Source organism: Empidonax traillii, unplaced genomic scaffold (assembly GCF_003031625.1).
Source record: "Empidonax traillii isolate 1590-97213 ecotype Southwest subspecies unplaced genomic scaffold, ASM303162v1 scaffold10:size5872457, whole genome shotgun sequence".
NCBI lineage: Eukaryota > Metazoa > Chordata > Aves > Passeriformes > Tyrannidae > Empidonax > Empidonax traillii.
In genome coordinates, this window is record NW_020955203.1 from 4,500,771 (window position 1) to 4,523,655 (window position 22,885).

General features: G+C 43.6%; 1 protein-coding gene across 4 annotated transcripts in view; it reads left to right on the forward strand.

Annotated features, from left to right (window-relative positions):
* The window catches only part of SETBP1 (SET binding protein 1), a 264,688-nt gene that overhangs the window by 174,028 nt on the left and 67,775 nt on the right, over window positions 1-22,885 (forward strand). For all 4 annotated transcript variants that reach the window (XM_027885462.1, XM_027885471.1, XM_027885454.1 and 1 more), the window contains one exon: window positions 12,351-15,816. In XM_027885462.1, coding sequence (XP_027741263.1) covers window positions 12,351-15,816 — 3,466 coding nt within the window. The remainder of the gene's footprint in view (window positions 1-12,350; window positions 15,817-22,885) is intronic.

Sequence of the window (22,885 nt, forward strand, 5' to 3'; positions counted from 1 at the left end):
CCACAGAGGCCACCCATCGCTAGTGCTGATAAGGTCGTGTGCAGGGTGGGTGATGAATCTGCACTGATTTCAGAAGGTTGCTCTGTCTGGTAGCAGAAAAATAGATATCTGTGTATCCTTGAAAGAAATCCCTGAAGGGGGACTATGCAGAACTGTGTGTATTGTGTAGTGCAAAACAAAACAAAGGGGGAAAACACACAAAAAGCCATAATAACTATTGAGTAATACCTAAATGCTTTCCTTAGAGTGCAATAGATTTTTGTATTTTTTTTAAGTATGTTTGAAGCCGCCGCTGAATAGTTTTTGCATCAGTGACTTCAGTGTATGCAACCTTTTTGTACAGTTGTTTGAGACTTTAGTTTTTGCTCTTTTTCCTCCCAGCACACCCAAACCCCCCCACAAAAACAACCTCCAGAACACCAACTGTGGTGTGGTGGACGTTTGGATTGAGGCAGAGGTCTCCAGCTGTTCAGAGCTTTGCATTTGGGCTCATGCTTTGAGACTGTGATGCACCTTACAGAACAGCAGAGGAATTTAAACCAGAAAAGACCAAATCAATATGTTCTTTTATATTTAAAACCGGGGTGTGGAGTGGGGAGGGGGAAAGCAATGCAATAAAGCAGCCAATCCCAAAAACTGACTCCAGGGTTCTTCATGTTGTCAGGTCCAGAATGTTTTGATTTTGTGGTGTTTTAGAGATCTGTGAGGCTTAGATCCAGATAAGGTGAGACTTCGTGTCTTCTTTTAAGGGCCAGGGTCAAATCTCACCTATTTGGTGAGGACAGAGTCAGTCTGGAAGGACATTTCACATATATTTGCCTCTCAAAAGTCCTTGCTCAGCCAGGGTAGTGGAATGACAATAGAAATCACAGTGACTTTTCCTATGCCATGCTGATAGCCTGAGTGTGTCGAATCAGTGGATTTTGGCATCACTCACAGTTGCAGAACCACGTGTGGTACAAGGATGCCCACCCTTGTTCTAGAGAGAACCACACCTCACTGGGTTTGTCGAGGTAGAAAGGCCCTTTCTAACACCACTTTACAGCAGCAGGGAACATGGCAATGAACGGAATTGTTAAAAAATGTGAAATATTCTCTTTGGTCCATGAAAGAATTGGGATGAATCCAGATCTGAGGTATGTCTAGGAATGAAAATGATCCCAGGGGAAAAGAGAAGAGACTGTGAAGAGTGAGATTTATTACACTGGGATATAGACTCCCAGAAGAAGGGGCTGAAGACACATTGCTGGAATTGCTTGACACCAGGTTGGACAAAACACTGGAGGATATATAGAGGTTGTATAGTCACAGATTTAAGGCTAGAAAGAACCCCTTAGTCAAACCTCCTGCATGACTCATACCAGAGGATTTGCCTAAATGTGTTTCTGTTATAAGTCCAAGAGCTGTTGTGTACTGATGCGTATCAGTTAGAAAAACACCCAGCCTTGATTAAAAGAAACTTCCAGTTCTAGAAAACCCATTGCTGATAAGCTGTTCTCATGATTATTTATACACCCTATTAAAACTGTGAACCGTGTTTCTCATCTCAGCTTTCCTGGCTTCAGCTCCAAACCCTGCGTATCTGCCAAACTGAAGGACCTCCTGTGGCACTGAAGGACCTCCCGTGGCATTCTTGTCCCACATATTTTCAGGCCCTTTTATGCGTATCTCAGATGCTTTTAACACCAGGTTCACCTGGTGCTTTAAGCAATCTCCCTCTCTCTCCTCGAGTAGCTCTTTGAAGCCCTTACCTTCTGCCAGCTATCACAGTGCCAACTCTTCAAAATAAGTACATTTTGAAAAGAAAGAGGCATACCTCTCCCCCATTAGCAATGGACAAATGCACTTTGAGGTCTAAAACATGTACTGCTCTTTGTGATTTACCCTCTCTGCCAAGCTGCTTGGACAGGAGACTATATCTTCAGTGTCCAGTACTTTTATAGACTTACTCAACTTGAGCGTGCAGCCAGCACTTAAGAGGAAGCAATAGCAGGGCTTGGAATGGTTTTGCTGCGTCAACATGTGTAGAGCAAAGAAATGTATTTAAGTGAGTTACTAGAACAAGGGCAATTAAAAGGACAATGCTCTGAAGTGCTGGTGGTACCACACCTTTGCTCTGTCTGGTCTCAGTGTCTCCGTTCCTACGGGGAGTGTGTGCAAAAAAATCACTGGATTTCTGCACTGCTTGAGGAGTTTTAAGGGTTTGTCCAGACCAGATTCTCAGTATAAGATAGGCTAGTTCTGACCTGGATGCTCTGCTGATGCTAATTTAGTTGTGGATGCTAGTCCCAGGTCTGAATTTATATTCAAAGCCTTTTTACCTACATATTCAACCTCACAGGGGAAAGACTGGGGACTCCATAAGCTGAATTGTACACCTGATTTGTTAGGTGAGAAGCTAGAGAGTTTGGGAGGTCACTCAAGCACTAAGCTATGCTTGGAGTATTTTGCAATCACCTTTTCTAGACCACTGCTCCTGCCCTTTCTTTTTCTGGTCTGTGCTTCTGTTGATTTATGTGTATAGAAAACAAACCTAAACTTGGTCATGGCCTCAAAGTGATGCTGGTGTACCTTAATAAAACAGTAGTTAGCCTGGTGATGTTGTGAAAACAGCTGAGAATGTCTTGAAAGTATAAAAATCAAGGGACAATAAAATCTTGGGATCAGCTCCCAAATGGATTTCCTCTGTAGATTCACACTTAATAAAATACAGAGAACTGCATTTTATTTTGGTGCATAAATACTGATAGTGGAGGAGTGTGGTGTTTAGAAGGGAGAATCGCTCCACCAGAAAACTCGCTTCAGCAAAATGATGCAGCCCAGTTGAGCCCCTTTTATGATCTGAGAAATGACTGCTTTTATAGCACACTAAATAAAACCTGCTATTCGAGCTGGAGGTTTATTAGTAAAGGTGATTTTGTCATAGCTGGGGAGGGAGGGGAGGAAGAAGAGACGAGGGAAGAACATCAAAGAAGAGATACGTGTCATTCAGAAAAAGCAGAGAAACGTCCCAAAAATGCAGTGTCACTCTTCATCACCTCACCTAGCATCACCAGGGAGACATTTTGTGTCACTCTATTGTTGTTATTGTTGTTGCTCCTACACACTGTTGCTAGCCTGCTAGACTTGGCTACACGTGTGGTGGGGAACCTGCAAAAACATCTGTGTGGAAGAGCCGAATCATTACAGGGGATGGTAAAATTAGTTCTTGTAGGAGAGCAATGAGATTTACCCAGGGCAACGTGTGTTTTTGCTGCCGCCCAAAATAACCCCTTCCATGGTCTTGAAAGAGGACTTGCAGCTCGGCATTAGCATTCCCACAACACATATCCTGGCGCACTGCTGAGTGTCCTTCTTCAAACCTGCCTTCCATCATTCCTTAAGGATTCTGTGACTGTAAAATCACCTGATTGAAGACTTAAATCCTGAACAACCATGTCCCAGGAGCACCAGAAGCAGAGATGTCTGCCATGCTTTGACAACTTCAATGTGTGCAAGGATATTTCCCCACTTATCACTTCCTGGGGTTGCTACCAGTTGTAGGGAAGTGAGGAGAGGGATCACTTTTTATCTCACAGTGGTGAAAATAGGGGAAATGTTTTAGGGAAACTGGAGCATAAAGCTTGTGAAACCCCACTCATCTTGGAGTCTTTTGCAAATGGGACAGGTTCCACTGCATGCCTGCTTGGGCTGTCGTAAGGACTGCACACTGTGCAAGGCAAGATGGGTGTGCTCCTATTCCCTTCTGTCAGAAGGGAATTATTTCACTGGTTAAAACAAAGAAGAATCCCACTTTGCAGTCTGATACAGCTTTTGGGGAGAGTCCAGACTACATCTCATCTCTGGGTGCTACACAGCACTGTCTTTGCAGAGAGTGCAGTGACTTTTCAGTGTATACCCAGTGGAGCCAGAAATTCACCACATATGACCGCTTTAGGCAGATTTTCCAAAGGTAATGAACCTCCCACATTTGGCTGCTGAACACTGAAGTTCATCTTTTCATGGTGAATTTGCTGAAGGCACAGGTGGTGCCCTCACTAAATTCTAGGTACAGGACTCAGATCTTAAAGAAGGACCATGGAGGACGATGTGTATTTGACCTGTCCCACAAATTTTCACGAGGTTTATAAGCTAGCTGTGCCAGATAGATGTTCTGGCAGATTTCTGGACTTTTTGCTAGTGCTGTTGCACATGCAATACTTCATACTAGACCTCAGCTGCAATCAGGATGCTGTGAAAGAATTAATCTGGTGGTCAGTAACTGCTAAATGAAGTGCATGCCAAAAGAATGATGAGCTAACTGACTGCAGCTCAAAGCTTTTATGAGCTTCTCTAAATGCCTGTTTTCAGGTGAGTTCAGCATCTCCTTGACATTTAAGGACTCAATTTATAATCAAATTATTTAACTCTAGTGGAAAGAATCACTGGCCATGATGGAAATGCCATTTATATTTTGCCCATCCCTTTTAAAAAAAAAAATAGTATTCAGGGTAATGCCACAATTCCTATATTAAATGAAGGATAAAAGAAACCTTTCAATGCAAATTAAGCACTGCAGGCTTTTAAAAATTATAGGAGAAACTTAAAGTGCACAGCTGCTCACATCCTTATTTCCAGTTTAGCTATCTGAGACGTGCTGAAGCATTAACATCCTGGACAACACCACAGACCTTTCAGAGATTAATACCCCTTACTGCTCACATTTCTGCAGGTCCCAGTCTGTCTTGGGATCCTTCTGCTCTTTGATTTTGGCTGAGTCAAGTACAGATATACATTGCCCTCTACAACTTGAAGTTACAGAGCAAAATGAAAGAGCAGGGTGAGACGGAAACCTGGATGTGCAACATCACAGTGCACACTGGGGAGAGTAGGCTGAGCTCCACAGAATTATACCATTTCTGAAGGGATGGAGGCATGTTTTATATACAAATAATAAAACCTTAATATCACTGCCGCAGTTAAGTTCATTAGCAAAGCTTTTGAACAAGTGGAAGCACAGCTTAGCAAAAAGGCGTCTTGCTCTGCAAGCCCTGGCTTTGTGGATACAATGTCTGGAACGTTTGCTTAAAAATCCGTGCACGGGCTTGAGGCCGAACAAGGACCTAACCAGGGTTATCTCAGAAGCTGAATGGGCGAAATTGTATGATCCCATTGTAGTCCACCTTAGCTGGTGCCCAATTGTTCTCTCCCAGCTGCCTAAAACGAGGCGGCAAAACAGTGTTATGGTTAAACACGATATTTAAACTGCATTGTTATGTCGGTGATGATGGGTTCTTTGTTGGAGATGACAGAAAAATCCCATTGTTTAGAGTTTTCCCAGACTCAGTGCTTAATACAAAGCCTTGAAAAGAGCAGGGTTGTTTAAACATTTGATAAAAAAAATATGTGCAGCAATGGGTCTATTCCACAAGCAAGGAGGAGATCAGCCTGCAGCGCCAAATCCTACCTTTATAAATTCAACGTGTTGCTGTTTTTTGCCTCTATAAAATGCTCAGTCCCTGTAGGTGGAAAATGGAAAGATCTGAAACACCGCAGAAGATTGAAACAGTGTGCAAATTATCCTGTTAAAAGCTGGTAGCAAAATGAATTTTTAATGACTTTGGAGTTTCCGAAATATTTAGAAAATCATGGTACTTTATCAAGAATGCATGAAAAATTACAATTTGCAGTCACGTGAATGGATTACCTTCAGTAATCTTTGTGAATTGCTCTGTCTTTTCCTTCAGGGCGAGTGCTTTAGAGAAGGTGTTCTCAAAACAGTCAGAATGCAAAAGCCTGAACTTCAGTTTCTCTGTGTTGATAGAATCAGAAAAAAACATACACCACTGTCTGGGATGGTTTTTTTTGGTGAATGGACACAAAGATGTGTTGCATGACTTTAATTAGCCCACTCCATGCTGCCTCGTGCTCTCAAGGATACCTCGTGCTTATTCCTGCCTCTCTTTCTATGTCAAATGAAAGACGGGGGTTTGGAAATAGATTATCTTTAAGGTCTCCTCCAACCCAAACCTGTCTGTTATTTTGTGATCCACACCCCTGTGAGAGTGGTGGTGTTTGAGCTTTGTGCTATTTGAGACCCAGAGAGCTGTGGAAGGAGTAAACCCTGGGAGTGATAAATCTGGCATATTTTGGAAAATCCCTTGCTTTGGAATGACAGCAATGAATTTTATACTAGTGCCTGCTGATGTGTCTCCCATTACTGTTTCACTTTTAATGAAAACCCCTACACCTGTTCTGAACTAGGTTCAGTGGAGTTTCTCAAAAGACATCACTGTTGTTTGTAGTTCCAGCAAGTGTTACATGCTGCTTGTATCATCCTTGTAGCCATCCTTAGTTAAAGTCACTGAGGATCTGAAGAAATTCCTAAGTCCCTTTCAGACACCTGCAATTATGGACTGCCCTGATTGGATCACAGACACCTCACGCTTCATGCCAATGACTGCTCAACCTTTAGGTCATCAGGCCCAACTTACATTTTGCCTGAATCTGTTGCCTTCTTCACTTGGCATCTTTTATTTACAGAATAATTCTACCCTGGGAAGGCTCAGTGCACTCACCAAAAGACATGAAATGTCTCCAACCCGTCGTTCTGAGTAGAGCCTTCAAGTGAGAAGTTTACAGCTGTCCCATTGGGAAACAAGAGGAAATGCTTAATTTTGAGCAAAAGCGTGAGCCGAGCCAGGATTATTTATTCATGTGTTGGAGCTAGAAATCTCTTTTTTTTTCTTCCTCTCAAAGGGTTTTCTTCTCTGGTTACATGTGTTCATGCATGTCTAGGAGGCAGAAACTGAAGGGAAAGCTTTTTCAGGAGGAACAAATCACTTGGAGATTCTCCAGTTTTTAGGAGCTCAGGACCAGAACAGAGCATGCTTTTTCAGAAGGCAGGTGCCCACTGCAGTGACAGCAGATTTATTTATTCAGTCTGGAGAATCTCAGGCTGACCTCTTGCTGGGCACTAAAGTTCTGTTACTAGCATTGTCTGGAGTACTTTCAAGTATAACCCTAAATTGAAGCTGGTGCAAATTCAGGCCAGCGTTTCCTCTGAGCATGCTGGATGGAGGACGGTCCACTTTGCATGGAATACCACTGCCATAGCAGAGTGCTGTGCCTGAGCTAATATCCTCCTCTGCGTGGCTTGGAGACAACACCTGGAGATCCGGCGTCTTCCCAGCTCAGGTGGCCAGCGGAGCAAAAGCCCACATGCGTCACAGCTCTACCCTGTAGATTTCCAATGAGATGCCAGATCCTAGATGGCAATATTGTTACCAAAAATGGCTTAGGAGTTCCTAGACCACACAGAGGTATTATACGGTGTTTTGATGAGATCTGTTCTCGCTGGAGAGGCAGGGATGGCCCTGGGATAAGAGCGAGCACTTCCCAAGACCCTGATCTTAAGTGACATTGTGCATTTAGGAAAGCCTTTCTTCTTTCTTATTTTCTTTTTCAATTTTATTTCCAGCCTGTGAAGAAGATAACAAAGGATGGTATGTCCCCAGAGCACACTCTGATGTGTCACTGTGGATGCCAGTCCCCACAGACGATCCCGATGTTATTAATTTTTAAAACAAACTTGCTGATTGAGGTTCTGACTGCCTTTAAATTGTCTCTACAAGGAGACTGTGTACTAATTAACCCACAGAAACAATCAATGATGTACCTTTTTCAAGTTTCAGGGTGATTAGAATATGAAAATGAAGAGCACAATGGTGCAGATGTTTTAAAATCACAGCAGACAGCAATTAGTGACATGGGAACCAGCTGCTTATCTCTCCAGATAAAGCCTCTTAATAGGGAATTACACTTGAGGAGCCATTACACAGATGGATCTGCAGTGATTTAAAGAGGGGGCGTTGTAGTATTAACTTTGATTTGCAAGCCAGATTCTTGACAAGCTTTATGTGTGTTACCTCCTCAAAAAGGTGTGTTTGGAGCAGGGGGGGACCACTCCTTTAATCACTCAGATTTTTTTTTTCCAGGTGATGAGTTTCTCTTACTGCCTATTTTATCATTATTAATAGTTTCATTCTGTCTTATTTTGATATTATTAATATTATTAGTAGTAGTAGAAGTAGCAATATTTTATTAGGCCCTTGATTAGGGTGCTGTCATCTTCTCCCACTTTCCTGCTTTGGGACTGGAAGCAGCATGAGGATTTAGATAGAAGCTCAGTCAAGGGAATGGGGAGGCAGACTGAGACATCCAGTAGTTAAATGAAAAGAGTCCCTGAGGGATGGATTCTGCTGCTGGGTACTATTTGCAGAGTAGGGTGCTGCTCCTCATGGGACTGATATAGTCTCATCTCCTCAGCTGCAAGGGCTGCGTGCCAGAATAAAACTGTTATGGGGAGTAATCACCCGTTCAGGTGCAAGGTTTCAGAGATCTAGCAAGGCAGGAATAAGCATACAGTGTAAAAACACTTCTCTCTGACCAGTGCTCACTATCACCAGTGTATGGGGTGTGTCCTGCTTATAGGTCTACCCACCACTGCCAAAGCTGAGGGCTGAGTTTGTAAGAGTTTGTCATTCAAATAATATAATACTAATAAGAGGACTCAGATTTTGTTTTGTCTAGTCTGAGGTTCAGCATGGGCTGGATCACGTTGCTCAAGTTTCCTTGCAGTTAAGAAAGAAAGCTGTCAGCTTCTCTGTGTGTATTTTATTTTATTTAAAGGAAAGACAGAATCATTAACCTAGTAAATGCTTCCACCAAACTGCATATGAAGAGAAATGTTGACCAAGTATAGGGAGATGTAGTAAAATTACATAGGTTGATTTACACTTCTACTTCCACAAAAGAAGAAGAAGCAGGTTCCCAGTGTAGAATATCTGGCTGCAGAAGAAAATCCCATTTAATGAAAGGGCAAGCTACAAGAAGAGGCAGGTGTTGAAGTCTGAAGCACTTGTAGGGCCTCATAAACCAAAAAGTAAATAAAGGTAAATCTTTCTGTTTTCATGACAAAAACCCCCACTATTCCTGGTGCTGGTCTCAGCTGGCTGCCACAGGAACTCTGTTCAAGTCAACAGTCCCTTGCCAAGACCTATGGAGCTGGAGTATATTTCACACTTACTGACAAATAAAGTAATGAATTTGTGTGAAAGGCACCAAGATACAGGTTTCTGGAGAGCCTCGTTTGCCCTTACCTTCCTGACAGCTCTGACATCCCCTCTCAGCACAGTCTGACATCAGCTCTCAGCAGAGTCTTGGCTTAGCTGAGCTGGGGCTTATTGGCTTCTTGGGATGGTGCTTGCCTAGCAGGGAAAATGGAAGCCTAAACATCAGGACCAGTGGGATCAGACAGCAAGCTAGATGGGTACACAAGGAATAAAATACATAGGGCTGCATTACCTTCGACTGATGTAGTAGTGTTTTTAGGTAAATCCATTGCAGCCACTGAAATCCAACCTGCTGCAGCCAAGTAATCTGTGGCTGTTGGGCTGCAGAAGAATTATTTTTGGTTGATATAGATGTCTCTGGCAAGGTAGAGCCAACAGTAAATGTGATGCTGGAGGAAGTTTCATGAGGAAGCCCAGCAGACTGCTATGTGCCTGGGCAGATATATAGTTCTGACATCCTGCTGAGGAAATGGAGTCCCCTGATCCTGCAGACTGGCCATTTTCTGAAGGCCTGTTGAAATCAGAGTGCTTATCCGCGTGATTAAATGCCCCCAGAGTTGGCACCTTTGATGACACAGGCATATCTCTCTCATGAATTTTAAGATCGATGCGGTGGTGTCCCATGCTGCTGGAGTAATGACAGGGCTATCATTAGGGATGTGTTGGGAGTTGCATCATCACTATATAATATGCAGGCCAAGGAAATGGGGCTGGAGGAGCCAAGTCATATATCAGCATTCATCGCTGATCTATAGGTGGCCTCTCTGTCCTGAGCCCTTATTAACTGCCTTAAAATACAGATCAGAGATTATTGCTCCTTTTAAACTGTGGATCCCTGAGTATGTGGTAGATACGGAGGGACCATGGTGTTGCCAGCATGTCACGTTTTTTCTCACTGCTGTAACCCTCTCTCTTATAGTTTTGTTTGTTGTTGATTTTTATTTTTTTTTTCTCTCTTCCAAATGAAATTTTTCAGGTCATTTAGTTTCACGGCTCAGCATTTGTGAAATAATGTGGGTGTAAGGAGATGCTTTGACTGCTGCCATCAGGCTGGGATCTGTTCAGAAGCAGCCTGGCCCTGCCTCAGTGTGGGTCCTGGGGCCCACGAGAACCCTCAGCCCAGAACTTCCAGGGCTCTTCCACAATCCAAATCATGGTACCTCAGGAAGATGATTTTTTTTTTTTTTTTTATACGGGGCTGGGATGGAGAGTAACCACCTCCAGCTCTCTGGGACCTCACCAGGGGGTGACCATGTCCCACACACCTCCTTGTGCCCATCTGACAGGACACCCAGTCTAGTGGCTAGGGGGCAGGACAAGCCCCAGATCTCAGGAGCTTTGGGATCAGTTTAAAATAATCAAAATAAAAACAAGCTATAAAACCCCAGCGCTGGGGCTGCTGGTTTCCTTTCGACCCCTCCCTGGCCTCGTCTCAAGATGTGGGTTTGGGTGGGCTCCCTTTTCCAAAGGAGGGCATCAGTGTGGGTCGTGGCCTCTGTGTGCTGCAGGGCTCATGTATGGGAGGCCGCTGCAAGGAGGAGGAGGAGGAGGAGGAACTGATTCATTCCCCAAGGGCTGTTTATGCTTTCAGCTCTTCTCTCAGGCTGAGGAAACTGGGTGTCTCTTGCCCGCGACATCTGCAGCTCCACCGCAGCTGCATGCTTTCGTTTTCTCACTCCACAATTCCTGGAAATCTCTGTTTTCCCTGAGCATGGCCGGTCCATGTGCATGACAGCTGAACTATCCACAGGATTTAAGAGTCCCTGATTGCTTCTCAGACAATGGACCAGAACAACTTTGTCGTTATTGCCTATTCCAGGAAAACCACATGTCCATTTTTATATGCACGTGAAAGATAGCTGAACATTGTTTTGTCAATAACATGTATGTTTAGTGGTCACTAAATGATGCACTGTGGGCTTGGGGGTGTTTAGACCTTCTCAAATCTCTCTGAAGTTGCTCAGAACTAGGGGCACCTCCTTTCCCAGCTCAAAGCCCTCTTGTGCTCTTCTGCCTCCTTATCCCAAAATTTCTGCTGCATACACCCCGAAGAGGGCTCTAACATAAGCCTACTGATAGAAACTTACTTGTAAGAGGCTGTTTGCAGGAACATGAGACACTTAGCAGGTTTTTGTTGTTGTGTGTTTTTTTTTTTTTTTTCATCATTCTTTCCTTGGCTACGCATTTATTTTAAGTCTCTCATCATTTACTTGACATTAAAAACAGTGTGAGTACTTGGTACACTCAGTTCTGTACAGTACTAGGTGTACAAAGTCAGTTGTACAGCTTGACCCAGAGCTTTACAAAATAAAAGCACCTAAATGTAACAGGAGAAAACAGGTCATTTAAAGAAAGTAAAAAAGAAATAATAATTTTTCTGCTTTTAAAGGTCTTTTCAAAAAGTTACAGCTGTAGTAAACAGCATTTCTTTAGCTGAAGGAGGCCCACCAAGAAAAAAGAAAAAAAAAAGGACTTTCTTTTGCTCTGTTAGAGCTTTTAGCTTCATTCTGCCCTTGCTGTAACCTCTGCAGGTTGAAGAGCTCCTGTCAGATTAGAAATCATATTGAAAATATCTCTCACCAACATTGCAAATAGCAGATTATTAAAATGGAAAAGGAGTAATGGAAATCTTGAACCTGCCAAGTGTGCCTCACACACTTGATGCTACGCACGAAGTCTGTGAGGATGGCTTCTATGTGGAAACTCAAAACAAATCTTTGCAGAATCTGACTTCACAGGGAAGTGGATCCATGGGTTTTCCTCTTGTTTGTTACAACTTCTGAGATAATTTTTCGGTTTTCTTGTTTACAGTAATGAGCTTAATTGCTGTTGTTAAGCCTTCAGTTCTGTGAGGAATTAATTTTAAGGAAAAAGGAATTCTCGCCAGGAGGTTGAGTTGCACCATTCATCCATTGAAAGGGAATATTTTACTTATGTTTCAAATTAAAAATCAATAGAAATGTTTCCCTAGCAATTTTGTATTTATAGAAATACTTCCAGTGCTTTTAGAATGGAGAAACCAAAAAAAAAAAAAAAAAAAAAAGACTTGTTTACTGTGCATGAATCTAAATGCAAATTTGGCTCAAGTATAAGAACATTTTATAAAAGTTCCTAATGTTACAAGGACACTGGTTAAGAGGAGTTGTCATTCACTACACAAATAGAGAGCTGCAAGCAGGGGTTATGAATAGACTAATAAACTTTTTTTTTTTCTCTTTACTTTCTGCTACCTTCCAGGTTTATGACAGGCCACAAAAACATTCTGCTCTGCACTACGATCCGGGCCTCCAACAAGACTTCACCAGTGACACCTTAAAATCAAAGCACCAGCAGAAAAGTAGCAACCAGCACCACCTTGACTGGTCAGCGAGCCCCGATACCGGATCCGCTTCTCAGAGTTGCTTCATCAACACAGAACCTGGCAGGGAAGCTGTTAGTGCCACCAAGGTCTCTGCTCTGGAGCCAGGAGTTCCCTTCAGTAAATCCCAGGCCAAGAAATCCTGCAGCAGCAGCACGTGGGGGCAGCTGTCAGTCAGTAGTAAAGAGCTTGGTATTTGCAGTGCAGTCCCGTCGCCCAGCGGCATCAGCATGGCCGCCCAGCCCAGCAGCGCCTCCGACTGCAGTGGGCTTTTGCCCCTTGGGGATCCAGAGGGAGGCGTGCAGCTGGAGGCCCCTGACCAGCCCGCTGGAAGCACGAAGAAGAAGTCCAACAAAAAGGACTTGATAAGTCAGACCGTCCAAACCACGGACATGGAGTGGGTGAAGAGTGCCCAGAAAGCATTTGACAGCAAATCCCATGACAGCATGGAAGGGAAAAAGGAGTCTTACTCGATGGACAGTGTGTTGGATACATCACCCTCAAAGCAGAATCCCATTTCTGCTAGCAGTTGTGAAAGTGACACCAGTCATGTACGAATTACTATCCCAATAAAGTCTCCGACGACAGATGCATCTGGCCACAAAAGGAAAAAAAGGCAATCCATAAAATCTTCTATAGAGAAAACTATCCAGGAGAAAAGCCTGTCTTCTGTACTTACTATGAGCAGTGAGATAGCAAGCAGGACTAGCTCTCAATCAGAGGCGAGCAAAAAAGATCTTCGAGCCACAAAACCAGGGAAAGTGATAGAAAATGAGTCCCCCTTAGTATCAATTGACAGCAGTGTGTTCACTGACAAAGCTTCCCCCAACAGTGCCGCCAGAGTCAGGAAACCTCTACCAGTGACATCCACTCTCCTGCCCACCGACCTTTCCACAGCTGGCAAATTACCTGAAGTCCAGCACCCCAAACACGCAGCTAAGCGGCGATGGACCTGCAGCAAACCTAAATCTATCCTTCGGGAGACCTCCATGACAACATCTGAGAAACTGATGGTGGAGCCTCCCTCAGCCTATCCCATCACACCATCCAGCCCTCTGTACACCAATACAGACAGTCTTACTGTGATCACACCTGTCAAGAAAAAAAGAGGACGACCAAAGAAACAGCCTTTGCTCACTGTTGAAACCATTCACGAGGGAACCTCCACCAGCCCAGTGAGTCCAATCAATCATGAATTTCCAGGAACAAAGAAAAGGAAGAGGAGAAGGAACCTGGCCAAGTTGGCCCAGATGGTCCCAGGAGAGGACAAGTCCATCAGTGAACTCAAGTTTCACAAAAAGGTCGGGAAGCTTGGGGTCTTGGATAAGAAGACCATCAAGACCATTAATAAAATGAAAACCCTCAAGAGGAAGAATATTCTCAATCAGATCTTGTCCTCCTGCTCCAGCAGCATAGCTCTGAAAGCAAAAGTCCAGCCACCATCTAGTGCTGGGCCAACCACCATTGATGCCAGACTAGGGAAGCAGATCAATGTTAGCAAGAGGGGGACTATCTACATTGGTAAAAAACGAGGCAGAAAGCCAAGGGCAGAGCTGCAGACTCAGCCAGAAGAACCTAAGACAGCCATCAAGCACTCAAGGCCTGTTTCCAGCCAGCCAGAAAACCCAGCAGTGCCTTCCAACCTGCAGTCACTTGTGGCATCGTCACCAGCAGCTATTCATCCGCTTTCAACACAGTTAGTGGGGACTAACGGCAACCTTAGCCCTGCAAGCACTGAAACAAATTTTTCAGAGTTAAAAACTATGCCAAATCTTCAACCTATCAGTGCTCTTCCTACAAAAACCCAGAAAGGAATGCACAGTGGAACTTGGAAGCTGTCTCCGCCCAGGCTAATGGCTAATTCACCTTCCCACCTCTGTGAAATAGGTTCTCTGAAAGAAGTCACGCTGTCGCCAGTGAGCGAGTCTCACAGCGAGGAAACCATCCCGAGCGACAGTGGGATAGGTACAGACAACAACAGCACCTCTGATCAAGCCGAGAAAAGCTCAGAATCCCGCCGGAGATACTCCTTTGATTTCTGCACCCTGGACAATCCAGAGGCTATCCCATCTGACACCAGCACAAAGAACAGGCATGGTCACCGGCAGAAGCATCTCATTGTGGATAACTTTCTCTCTCATGAGAGTATTAAAAAGCCAAAGCACAAGAGGAAAAGGAAAAGCCTGCAGAACAGAGATGACCTCCAGTTTCTGGCAGACCTTGAGGAACTCATCAATAAGTTCCAAGTGTTCAGGATTTCCCATAGAAGCTATACATTTTATCATGAAAATCCATATCCCAGCATCTTCAGGATTAATTTTGATCACTACTACCCTGTGCCATATATCCAGTATGACCCATTGCTCTATCTTCGCAGGACCTCTGACATGAAGTCAAAGAAGAAGCGTGGTAGACCTGCCAAAACCAATGACACCATGACAAAGGTGCCTTTTTTACAAGGGTTCGGTTACCCTATTCCCAGTGGGAGTTACTATGCACCCTATGGAATGCCTTACACATCAATGCCTATGATGAATCTTGGTTACTACGGTCAGTATCCAGCTCCTTTGTACCTGTCTCACACGCTCGGAGCGGCTTCCCCATTTATGAGACCTACCGTGCCCCCACCCCAGTTCCATGCAAGCTCTCATATGAAGATGTCCACCACTGCCAAACACAAAGCAAAACACGGAGTGCACCTACAAACCCCTGTGGGAATGGGCCTTGGAGACATGCAGTCCCCTTTAGCTCCTCCAAAGGTCGGAGGGACGAGCCTCTCAAGTGGCCGGCTTCACAAAAGGAAACACAAACATAAGCACAAGCATAAGGATGAGCGGATATTGGGGACACATGAAGATCTGAGTGGTCTCTTCGCCGGCAAGTCCACTGGCTTCTCCAGCCATGCCATGAATGAAAGGCTGAGTGGCTCAGACAAAGACCTCTCCTTGCTCAACGAGAAAAGCAAGCATAAGGAGAAGCAGAAGCACCAGCATTGTGAAACCGGGCACAAAGGCTCAAAGAGTAACTTTGAAGTGGACACGCTGTCTACGTTATCACTTTCTGATACCCAGCAGTGGTCACAGAGTAAAGATAAAAACGACTCGAGCAGTGATCCCATTGACTCTTGCACAAAGAGATACTCTGGTAATACTGAGAGTAATGGAAGGTCAGAGTCCCTGGACATGTTTGGTGAAATGAATTCCTCAAGTGAGAAGCGAGACAATGATGCAAGTGGGAATAAAAGAAGAAGCTTTGAAGGGTTTGGAACTTACAGGGAAAAGGACATTCAGCCCTTCAGGACAAATAAGAAGGACAGAAGTAGTTATGATTCTTCAGCCTCTTCAGGTAAGCTTTGCTTTATTCTGTTTTACCTTACTGCATGTAAATGTCTATGCTGAATGAAGAGGAACTCACCCTTTACAGCAAATATATTCATGAGTCAGTAACTTCTCTGGTTTTTTGTAACTGAGTGCTATTCTTCATCCAAACTTTGGGGACGTCAACAGGGAAGTTAGCCACATCTTAAGCCAAAAAATTTAAAACTCTTTGAGATGTTACACAGCAGTTTGATAAATGTTTGTCCTGCCTTCACCTGTCTCTCACAGCTTCCTCCAAAAGTCTCACCATTGCATTCTGAAACAGCAGTTGGCAAGGTAGGCATTCCTCTGATTGGTGTCTAATGTCTACCACATTAGACACCATGTGGTAGATGCTGTCCAGCCTTTGGGAGAAGAGAAGGCAGTCTCTGCTCTGGCCTACAAAATGATCAAAACCCATTTGTTGATAGGACAGACCAGACACGTGGGAAGTTGTGAAGCTGTCCCATGACTGGGGTGGTGTACTGCTGATCCAGAGGAGCCCATCATGTTGATGGCTAGACTGAAAACATGGAGATCCTGGGTAGAATCCTAGTGTAAATCTGTCACATCCAGTCAGCAGGTGTCATGTAAAGTAATTATGTGAGCACTAAGTGGCTGTGGGAAGAAACTGGTGTCATGGAAACAATAAACCCTCACCATTGACTCTGAAGAGTTTTAGGTCTCATGACTTGGAAATATAAGCTGGGTAGATGAAGAGGGAGGAAGCTCCTTTTGGCTGCTAAGGACATCTGTTCCTCTCCTGCAGAGGGGGAAAAAAGGGAATCTGAATCTTGTCTGAGAGACTGAATTGTACTTTACAATGGGGAGCTGCTTTTGTGATGACACAGAGGCAGGTGTTTTGCTACAATACAAATGAATTTAGCTTGGGAGCCAGCCCAGTGCTCCTGCACCATCAGATATTTATCACAAAGCAGATTTCACACTTGGTTCTGGAAAAGGGCAAGCTTTGCTGAATCAATCAGTGGTGGATGAGATTCTGATGTGCTAAAAAAGAGCTTGAAAGAAAAGTAGTTCATAGCCTTCAAAACGAAAAGAGAATCAACTGGGAACACAGAGAGCAGAGAATTAGTATAACCTGCCAATGTAAGGCTCTAAAGTTTTTTATTGACTTGTAACTGATCGAGTTCCAACAACTGCTCATGCTTAAGCCACCTAGATATTTCCATTTCTTTCACTGAGACCAGGATCTGGACTATAACAGAGAAAAGCAGTCTGAAATGAGAGATCACACCATGAAAACATTTCCAGTCATAATATCCTATTATATTAGATCAGTTGAGACACCCAAAAATGACACATCTAAAAATATAGGAAAATAGACTGATATCAGTCTCTGAGTATCAGAGTTGTTACGTGCCTGACAAACAACAAAAATATTCTTCACCAAGTGCTGCAGTGGCTATTTCGTTATGGATAATGCACAATTGCATTGTGTCCTAGCAGAGAGGATTAAAGGTCTTCAAGATGTTTAACATGTCTATTTCTTAATTTTTTTTAATGGAAGTTCACAGTTTTCACAGTTTGGTAACAGTTGGATTAGTAGCTTTTTTTTTGCTTTTTGAGCAGAAAATGCTTGTTAAACCTGTACTTTCCGATTTAATGTATTTTACTTAGGCATAGAAAAGTGTCAAAATTCTCAACACTGCTGAACTCAAATGAGTTTCCAAAGAAGGGGCATGACCCCCAGTAGCGTGACTTGGAAATAGAATTAGTAAAGAAAAAGTCTATTTCATATTTCCCCTGTGATGTCAGAAGTGTAAAAAGGAGGGGTAAAACTTGCAGTAGGAGCTCCATTAGATTCTCTGTTTAAACTTTTTAAACTGGTCCTCATTTAAACTAAAATTATTCTTTTTGTTTGTTTTTTTGCTTTTCATGATTACAGCTGCACATCATTCCCCACGACCCAATCCCTCAAGTCTCAGATTATTAATTTGTTTCTTCATTGTCATACCATTACTTAGATGGAAAAATCATCAGCAGTTAGCTAAGCAGAGCCAGATAACCAGAGCCTTACCTTGTACTACAAGGAAAAAATACTAAAACCAAACAGCTCTGCCAAGAAAGGCTTGGAGCCAAGGCTGCTCATTAAAGCCTAGGAACATCTGTCTGCTTCTAACTGCCTAAGATCTCGGTGCAGCTTTATTTCCTCTCTGCCTTTGACCTTCACTGGGATTCCCAACAGAGGTCCACACTCGAGTCTAGCCATAACTATTAACCAGTTCCCACAGAGAGGGGATTACAGTTTTCCATGATAACCTTGACCTTCTTTCTCCTAATTCACCTTGCATTTCCCTAAGGTGCTTAAAAAGTGATTGACTAATCAGAAAAAAATAAGGTAAAAGAAAAAAAAAAGCCCTGTGAGAACATACATGTCTGTCCCAGGAGGTGATTTCCTGATTGCTCTTTCCTTTTGGTGTTTGTCATCTTTCACTGCATAAAAATAACATATAACAGAGATAAGAGGAGACATCCTGAATATTCAGATGATAGCTGAAAATAGATTTATATCACAATTTTTAGTGTTATCTTTACTGCACGGGCATTTTGGTACGCTCAGTAATGCCATTTGCAACTTCATTGCTTGTTGCTGGAGATAAAATATGGAGCAAAACCTACCCACAGTCAGTAGATATATCTGTGATAAGAGGGACGAGAGAACCATTTAGTGTTTTTGGTGTTTGGGCATTGTGGTTTCTTTCAGTTTAGTGTGCAGATGGAGGTACAACCACTGTATTGTTGTTCTTTTTATACTTTTATCTGTGTTGTAACATCACTTAGCCATCCCTGAGAAGTTTGGTGTTCCCTGGTGATATCATAGAATCATAGAATAGATTGGGTTGGAAAAGACCTCGAAGATCATCAAGTCCAACCCGTGATCCAACTCCAATTACTATAGCATGGCACTAAGGGCCACGTCCAATCTCTTTTTAAAAACCTCCAGGGATGGTGAATCCACCACTTCTCTGGGTAGGCCATTCCAATGCCTGATTACCCTCTCTGTAAAGAATTTCTTCCTAACATCTAACCTAAAATGTATTATATGTAGTGGTCTTGCATATGGTAGAAAACAGTGCTGTAGCACAGCCTTAAAGCCTATGCACAGTTTTACTATCTGGAGAGATACAGAATGTGAAGGGAAGTGTTGTCCCTCTTACTTTTTGGAGAAATAGGTTGCCGTCCTGGCACAAGAAATGTGCCTGGCACAGGTTACCCAGAGTTAAATTATGGATGCCACATCCCTGGAAGTTTTCAAGGACAGGCTGGATTAGGGTTTGGGTAACCTGGTCTAGTGAAAGGTGTCTCTGCTCAATCCAGGGGGGTTGGATGACCCTTAAAGGTCCTTTCCAACCAAACAATTCCATGATACTGCGATTCGATGTGGAAATCTGTGCCAAGAGTGGAGTGTCACATTGAAGAGTGTCACCAGCCATCTTAGCTGGTCAGACCAAAAGTCCATTCCCTGTCCTGCACCAGCTTGGACTATCACTGGGCATTCATTAGGGGAGACCTTGTGAGCTTTGACTCAGTTTACATCTCTTGGAACCTTTGGGGATAAACATACCATGTTAATGCATAGGGATAATTTCCCAGGGCATTGCCTGTTTCTCCACTGTTTTTCTGGAGAAACTGGAGTCCTTTCCATAAGCACTAGTTAATAACTCTTCTCACCTTCCTTTCCACCCACTCCCCAAGACCCGTTACTTCCTGCTGTCTTTTTCTGAAAATGCTTGTTTTGCCAAATTTCTTGTTCTTGCTCATCCACCTCTCCTGCATTTAGAAAGACAAATTAATCAAAACTAACTAAACAGCTTTTCTGTTTAGCTGAAGACTATTCCAGTGGCATTAGCCTGGCCTACAGGCAAGGATAACAGCAGAAAGTGTTTCAGATTCTGCCTTGCCAGAGTCATAATGTCACTGGGGTACTTCCTAAACTGAACTTTCAAGTTGTGTGCACCAAGCATTGGCTCAGTTTACTCCCTCCTTCCACTCCCCACAGCCAGAGGTACACCTCATGCATATACAAAATGTTTCTGGAGTCCCTCTGGCACTCTGTGACTTGAGGCACTGTGCAAAGCTGGATGGCTGAGCCTTTCATCTGCTTTCCAGGAGTTACTAAAGCTCCAGGTGAGGGACCCAGCAAGAGGTCACAGATTGGTGCCACAGCTGGGCTGGGGAGACTGAGATTAGAGCTGGGTTTTTAGTAAAGAGGTCCTTATGGCAAACTCCACGTCTCCTTGTCATTTGTCTGCTTGTTTCACCTTCACAGATGGTGCTGGAGAAGAGGTTTTCATTGCTGATGAGCAGTCTGAATGCCATAGCTCCTCTTCCCTATTTCCTTGGGTGGAATAATGAGGAAAAGCACATTTAACATTTTAAGGTGCATAGATAAGGTGGCAATTTTTATGTGCAACCTGTCAGATTATGTCCTAGTTACAACCACTGCAGACCAGGATGTAGCTGGAGGTGAAGCAGAGGTCGAGAGTCACTATGTGCAGGACTGCATTTCTGCTTTTCTTTCTAGTGAGACTGAGGTCTGTGCTGCATTGTTCTCACAGTATTTATGCCTCTTGTTTTTTTTTACATGCTAATTATGTAAGCAAAGACTGTCCTGCTTGCGTATTGGGCATCATGGCTCAAAGATCAGCTAATAAGTCCACTGGTTTCATCAGGTACAGCGCAGACACCATCCACAGTAAATCTACAGGAAAATGAAGTTAATCATATGCAGCTATTAGGAAGGCAGTAATCATCAGCCTCTGAATGCTGGATAGTTTGCATGACAAACATGCTTTACAAATTAATGCTTAACTTACCTACAAGCTCTCCCCCTCCACCTTCCACCCTCAGCGTCCATCAGTGCTACAAGCTGATTTTTTTCTGATTTGGCCTTTCCTCCTCATCTGGTTTGTATGGTGCTGGTTTTACTCTTGAAGGGATCAGTATTAGCTTTAGATGGAGGGTGGGCATCACACAATAAATAGTGTGTGCCCTGTGGCTTTAGAAGGAGAAGAGAGGCTGTGTCATGCATACATATATATGCAAGTCATACATATTAAATGCACAAATAAATGTATGTTGTATTCTTTGAAAGGCATTTTACAGCATCTTTATCTTAAAACTGTCCGTAGTCCTGTTAAAAAGCCCTGCATAGGGTGATGAAACCATCCAAAAGGGAGAGTTGGAGGAACACTGGAGGGAAGGAGAAGTGGCAATCAAATGAATGAGCAGCATTCATCTGATGTCAGTACAAACACAAGTATAAATAGCCCAGCTCTGCTGAGGAGTGTCATTTATCCAGGTGAGATTTCTTCCCTGACAAAACTCCCCTCCATGGCTCAGTTTCCTGCTGGAATGGGCTGTTACCACACAACACTGGATAAATCTCTGGTTCATCCACTCTCAGAAGTTAAAGCCTTAGTGTGATTTGAAAGAGGACTTTCTATAAGAAAAAACAAATATGGTGAAATATTGCAAAGTCACCATGAGTTTTTTTCTGGGTTGAGTGTGAAGGTTTTTTTGGTGTTTTTTTTAAGAAATAGCACATGCAGTTCTGGACTACTATCATGAGGCCTTGATCAGTCAGAGTTTTACATTGAGAAAGGATAAGTATTTCAATAGTGGGTGAGCATATTTGTTCTTCTTGATGCATATGGAAGATGTAGGCATATAGGGTTGCCCAATTGCCTTATTAATTAAACTTTGCTGATTTTTAAAATAACCAATGCAATTATTAATTAATATAATTAATAACTTTTCACTTTTTTTTTCCCCATAATTCTGGAATCACAAAGTTATTTCATTATTCTGCAGTAAATACATTATTTCAATAGAAGGGGAAACAGTGGTCCCACACTGTTGTGGGTCCCTCATGATCAGAAGGATATTGAGGTGCTGGAGTGTGTCCAAGGAAGGGTCTGGAGCAGCAGGAGCAGCTGAGGGAGCTGGGGGTACTCAGCCTGGAGAAAAGGAGGCTCAGAGGGCACCTTCTGGCTCTGCAACTCCCTGACAGGAGGGTGGAGCAGGTGAGGTTGGGCTCTGCCCCCAGGGAGCAAGCGATAGGAGAAGAGGAAATCATTTCAAGTTTGCTCCAGGGCAGGTATAGATTGGATATTAAGGAAAATTTCTTCACTGAAAATGTTGTCAAGCATTAGAACAGGCTGCTCAGGGAAGTGGTGGAGTCACTGTCCCTGGAAGCGTTTAAAGAATTTATAGAAGTGGTGCTTGGAGACATGACTTAGTGGTGGGCCTTGTCAGCGCTGGGGGAATGATTGGACTCCATCTTAGGGGTCTTCACCAGCCTTACTAATTCTGAGATTCTCTGCACATTATATGTGATGAACATTTTCTTATCTGGATGCTTAGAGACATAAAATGAATGTCCATACTGGATGTGTCTTGCATGGATGCAGCTCAGCACACTGAAACAAGGGAGGAGGAGTGAACATCAGGTGATCAATGAAGTTGAAAAGATATCACGTGAAAACCCACATATAAATCACCTGGCTTTCTTCAGTAGTGACATTTGGCTCAGCAGGGCCTGTGTTTCATGTGGCATCATGTGCACAGGCTGAGAGACAGACTGATGAAGGGTCTAGGATTTGGAGATCCGTATCTCATACCACAGTTTTCTCGTGTAACTGCAGAAAAATGTCTCAGTGGCAGTAAACCTCACTGGGTGAAGGGGTTAAAACAGTTTCCTGCCATAGAGAGCCCTAGTGAGCTCTGACACTCACTGGTGCCCAGTGAATGCGGTGTAGGAGCCGTGGTAGTGCTTGAAGCAGATGGGAAAAGTGCCAGAGATGAACCTCACTGACTGAGGATGTATGGAGTATTAGTCACCCTTCCTATCTCCAGCCCTGACTCTGCTGTGATTCCTGGGACACCCCAGGCTCCTGCACAGCTTCCAGCAGCTGAAAACCTTTTCCAGCCCCTGTGTTAGTAGGGGGTTGTTCCCTGCACCTGTGTCCTGTGGTGAGGGGCAGGCGCTGTGCAGTTACAGGGTGAAGTGTTTGTGCCATCTGGCCCATAAAAGT